We start from the raw sequence: 5870 nt of genomic DNA on the forward strand, positions 1-5870 counted from the left end.
ACCGAAGCTCCTTCTGTAGACCTGTAGCGACCAAAGCTGCTCCCTCATCGACCTCCTGCGTGTCTAGCTTGCTGCGCCTGGGCCATCTGAGTGCCATGGGCCTGCTGCTGCATCTAGCCCAGCCCCAGCCTCCAACGAGCGATCGACGTGGAAAGCACGCTAGCTCACCGGCCACGCGTGTGTCGAGCCTCGCAAGCCGCCTCCCTGCTGCCGCTGGCTGTACGTGTTCCGCTCGGATCCTGCCACCTCGAACACAGCTACCGCCGCACGCACTTCCGATCTTTTGCAACTTCTAATCTCGCCGACTCTACCGTAAACTGCTTCTCTGATTCCGATTGCTTTATACGCGTCGATCTCCGATCGCTGCTGCACGTACACCGTACCTCCACAGCCGCCGGTCTTCGTCGCTCTCCTCTAAATCAACGATCCGCAACCTTCAGACCTTGCAACCTTGCTCATGATACCACTTGTTAGAATAAAACCGAGGCGCTTCGTCTTTCTACCGAGGATCAAACAATCACACAAGCACGACACCGAGATTTGTTAACGAGGTTCACCGATATGGCTACATCCCCGGGGCATGACTACGGGCGCTCCTCCCCATGACACCATCACAATACCGCACCCTGGCCGCCCGGGCGCCGGCACACGCCGTCGGCTCCCCCGCGTGCCTGTGCTATTATGTTGGCATAGGTTACATCGTGTGTCTACCCTCGTTATATATGAGAGGCCTAGGATACAAGTGTCCTATTAGGACACAACTCCTACTCTGTCTACACACAGTCCAAACCAAGTCCAACTGTAACCTACCTTGTACAATAATATTCGACATAATTCTAACAGAGACAAGATTACTGAACTTTCTACTGCATTGAAGAGATGAACTTGGAACAATTCTTACATCTCACATCACAAGCCCTTGGCTCACTGACCACGCAATCCCATCATGGCTTGCTACTTTCTGAACCACACAAGAAAGCAACAAAACAACCACTTACAGCTACTGGTAGCTTTAGCCTAAGCTCACATTACTCATCAATCTCATAGAAACCTCAGGCTTACTGCTAACAAAACTAGTGGCCTCCTCGTCCTTGCAGGGGAGGTTACATACGTACGTATATTCAGAAGATCAGAACAGCACAAGAACGATGACACTAGCCATGGCAATAAGCATCCTGATGCTCGCCTTCAACCCAGCAGCCCCGTTCAAGCCCCAGACGCGGACGTCGTCGATCACCGGCCCGCAGAGCGAGCTGTGGTCGTCGCTTCTCGTGTTGTAGTAGACGCTGTAGAGCGCGACGCGCGTCCTCTCGGCGCGCGCCGTGAAGTTCACGTTCACGGCCTGGCTCGTGGCGTTGCCCATGGGGGAGTAGTGGAAGTTCTGGGCCTGGTCGCCGGCGAACGCCATGACGGCCATTGGCGGCTGGCACGAATCGCCTGCTGAGCCCAGCGTGAACGTCAGGGTGTACGCCTTCTGAGGGGTCGTCTGCACCATCTGCGAGATGATGCCCTCCTTGCCGGAGAGAAGCTCTATGGCGCGCTTCCCCTGGGGAACGGTGTACTGGTCGGAGTCGACGAAGCGGACTGCGCGGTTCGACTCGATCATCCACCCCGGCAAGGCCGACGTCTGCTCGTCGAGGTTCGTCGGGAGCAGGACGCCGAAGCTTGTGTTTGCAAACATCCATGGCCCCTCCTCAAAGTCCCCATTGATCACCATGTTCTCTGCTCAAAACAAAGACACCACATAATGCAAGCAGGGACAATGAGCTAGAGCACTTCTGACCAGTGTAAAGTTTACTGATATTTCAGAAACGATAAACATAATATACCAAAAACATGGAGAGAGTTACGGAAATTTCATTGTGGTGCTATGGTTATATATCATACCCTTTGCTTTGTCGGGGGAGAAGAGCTTCTTGATGGCCACGTTGTCAAGGATAGGCCCACAGGTCGGGTCGTCCTCCATGCCAGGGTTCCTGAACTCAATGCTGGCCTGCTCATCCACTGCTTGGAAAGCCAGTGCATATGCATCCCAGCCTTCTATGCTGTACAGTGTCTGCAGGTCGACTGTCTGCGACACGCTCCCAGCGGAGATGTTCAGTGACTCCAGCTGCGCGCAGGTCCGGGCGGCGCTGAATGTGATCGCGTACTCTGAGCCCTTCTCAACCTCCACCACCTGCCCAATGCCTGCATCATTCCCTAGCCGCACAGCATGATCGCCTGCCATCAAATCAAACCCAAATGTTTAAACACACGCACCACATACCAGATGAACTCGGGTGTTAACTGACTATCGTTCAGAGACTGCAGCTCAAGTGGATACGTACCTTGTGGAACAATAAGGATCATGCCACCCTGGTGCTGGCCTGCGGAAATGAGCTCAACTGTTCCATTGATCGTCCAGCTTGGGATCGCTGCGCCCTCGGAAACTGAAGCAGATTTGACGAAACCGCCAGGTGGTGCTGTCTCGAAATCACCATTCATGAGGAGGCCTGTTTCACAAGGATCATATGCTCATGTAAGTGCCATGATCAATACCAAATCATTGTAACTAGTACTCCCTATGTATGAAAATATACTATGTTTTTTTACACTATGATAGTGTCAAAAGGGGTCTTATATTTTGATATGGAGGGAGTAGTACGTAAGACAGCAAATGCTAAGGAACATCTACGGAATATATGTACTCCGCGTGACAACTGTAAATGATATACACCAACTGCTCTGCAATCAAAACCATAGTACTCGTATTTATCACATAGATGCTAAAAGAATGTACAATATGTAGCTGTACGAGGCTGTATAGGATGGACCATAGTAAATTCGATCACTGGCGCATATACATAGTACATTATGGGCTGGACCCTTGCTGCATAGGTACTAAAAGAATGCACAGTCCTACTACTAATAAATTGGGCAGATCTGATAAGTAAAAACCCAATCTATACTTCATGTACGGTGAAATGAGCAGAGCAGTCACACTAGAGTAAAGATAGTTTTTTTTCTTGAAGTGTACACCGTAGGTAAGATTTTCATATAGAAGTATAGTATGTATACAAAGGGGGAGGAGAAAAAAGAGAAAAAGCTAAGCAAAAACTAGCCGCACAGCATACAGAAGAAGCTAGCAGCTGCCAACATCACAGATGCGCAGAAATCCAATCACTGAAGCTGTTCAAATACATGGTCTTCACTCTGTGCTTCAGGAGAATTAAGCCTACCTTTAATCTGTACCTCCAACAGTTGATACTTGGGAGTGACCTCTTGCCTGAATATTTTCCCTTTAAAGGAAACTGGATAGTCCTGTTTGACACTCCATTTCTTTTGTGGAAACTGGCTCCTTTTACGCCACGACTTAACAGTGCTAAAAACAGAAGCACGTCCTAATTTTTTTCCATTGTACACCCCAGGCAATTCATGGGAGGCAGTACTACTACTAAGGCCACCTTGATTAGGCGTCACTGTTCTCACAAGGACGGCCAGCCATGAGCCATGTGAGTGACCACGCCCAGCCATCTTATGCGGTGAGGGCGAGGGAGACATCCACCAAACCCGGCCTATCGAGCATAGCAGTATCGTGGTGGTACCATGGACATGGGGCCCCATGCACATTGCGACCTAGGGCAGGGCAATGCAGCAGACCAAGACGCGTAAATTTGGGAAGGTGAAGGTACTACTACTACGGAGGCAATAAAAAAGATGTGGGACGGTCCCTCGCGGCCACGGCCACCCTTTTGAATAGGCCATTTGACCCCTACGAGGCCATTCATTACACACTTCGCAGGACGCTGGGCTCTGCTGTGCTGCTCCGTCTGGATCCCAGTTTCTTATTGCAGCGCGTGATATCCTTTTGACTTGCTGTGACGCCGTCGGCACAGTAATAAAGGTCGACGGAACCTCTTGAGACAATGCAGGAAAATGGGTCCTTTATGGAGGAATCGTGTTATCTTTCCATGGATAATGGATAAGTCTGTAAATTTTATGATTCTTCATGGTGGTTTCAGTTTCAGCAAACACTTGCACAGAACATGGTTGTGACAAAGATATGAGACTCACCTGGGGCTGGGGGTTATCGGTCATTTTCAAACGAACAAAAACTTGCCTAATAAGTAATACTAATACATTAACATATGGCATGTTATTTAGTCCCACGTTTCTTCAGAGAAGGCACATGCCGAGATGCAGTAAACTGAACAAGAGGCAAACTCAACTGAAGCAGGAGATGTTATTATTAAGCAAAGTGGAAAACTCCTACTATCTGCCATGAGAAGCGACGGCACTAAACATAGCGGCAGTGGATGAAAAGTTTTGGCGCAGGACAGGGACAGTTCAGTGTTTGGCTCTTCAGAGTTGATAAAGAAGAAATTTCAACTAGCGTTTCACGTTTTCTTCTCTGAGTTGTGAATGATTTGCAATGATGGAGTATGAGAGCACGCGCACGCACTGCATTTGAAACTATCTTGTTGGCCCCGCTCTGCACGCCTTTCAGGACGGACTCTTTACTTTGCAACAATGGAGTATATACCTTATGATACTCTAAAAAGTAGTGGGAAATGCTTCATTTAACTTGGTGTCCGCCCACTCATTCCTCACCAGCGCAAAAAAAGAAAGAAAAAAGCGGTGGTTCCTAATGCACGCAATGCGCCAAGGCCCATGATTTTCTCTACTACTGATGAGATCTGATTCCGCCAGCTAAATACCGCACTCAAAGACGGCCGAAATCGCTTGAAATGAGCAGTTGCAGACGATAAAGGAGAGCAACAACACTGTCTACCGGTCGAGAAAGGGGGGAGAAGAAAGGGGCGGAAGAGCGAGCATACCGTCCTCCACCGGAGCGGCCGAGGCGAGACGACGGGAGGGCGCCAGCAGAAGAAGCGCCAGCCCCAGACCCAGCAATGCGACGAGCCCTCGCTCCATCTCCTCCTCCGCCTAGCAGCTAGTCCCCCGGCTCCCTCACCACCGTTTCGTCCTCGATGTGTAGAAGAGCGGGGGGTGGGAGGTGGGAGTGGGAGTGAGGTGGGTGGAGATTGCAAGCTGACGAAGAAGGGGACACCGGTGGCGGGTGCGGCCAAGCGAGTCTGCTTGTGCTCTGCTCGCCCGCCCACGCCCTGCTTTTTATGGTAGCAGGATTCCCTTTCCTTTGGCGCTTGGCTCGCCTCGCCACCCCCGTTATTCTACTGGAGTAGTATTTTTTTACAACATTTTCATTCACAGGGATGGGGTCTGGTGGTGGTGGGGACAGTGGGGGCACTGGGTGAGAAATGTGGCAATAGTCAATAGGGGCTCTAGAGGCTACCTCCTGCCTTTAGCTTTTTGCAGCGTTTTGGTGCCACTTTGTCGAGCACCCAAAACCACTGCACTGCACCACCGCGCTACAGTGCTGCTAGTACAACTATTTTCTTGCGGTAAAAATAAAAATGAGTCCACCAATGATCGGCTCGACCCCGAACCCCGGTCGCACAAGTAGGTGTGAGGTGAGGTCATGTTCGAGTACCATCATTAGCGAGAGTAGATGGAAGTCTAAATCTGCTCATCACTGCATGCGGAGTCACACGATAAACCACATATGGTGGTGTACACTCTGCAGTCGAACAATGAGCTTAGAGTCTGTCTTCAGTTTCTTTGCCTTTTACCATCTCTAGTAGTAGTACTACTTGATTGTGGTTGCGGAACTACTATAAACGAGCCAAAGGAAATTCGGTGACACGTCGATAATGCAGTAGAATAGATAAGCGCTTTCGCTTTAGGTAGGTGGTTGCACGCAAAGCAGCTGAAAACCATCAGCATCTCCGAAAGAGAGACATGTTTGAGTGCCACAGGGCAAGAATACCGGGCGAGACCGACGGCCTTCTATAATCTAAATTATTATTGTT

General features: G+C 50.0%; 1 protein-coding gene across 1 annotated transcript; it reads right to left on the reverse strand.

Annotated features, from left to right (window-relative positions):
• Positions 1-851: 851 nt before the first annotated feature.
• LOC125544779 lies at positions 852-5093 on the reverse strand. Its single transcript, XM_048708531.1, has 4 exons — positions 4818-5093; positions 2328-2492; positions 1888-2220; positions 852-1722 (listed from the first exon to the last, which is right to left on the reverse strand). Exons 1-4 carry the CDS (start codon positions 4912-4914, stop codon positions 1130-1132), a joined length of 1188 nt encoding a protein of 395 aa, XP_048564488.1. The 5' UTR covers positions 4915-5093; the 3' UTR covers positions 852-1129.
• Positions 5094-5870: the final 777 nt, after the last annotated feature.

This window comes from Triticum urartu, chromosome 3 (assembly GCF_003073215.2).
Source record: "Triticum urartu cultivar G1812 chromosome 3, Tu2.1, whole genome shotgun sequence".
In the NCBI taxonomy this organism is placed as follows: domain Eukaryota; kingdom Viridiplantae; phylum Streptophyta; class Magnoliopsida; order Poales; family Poaceae; genus Triticum; species Triticum urartu.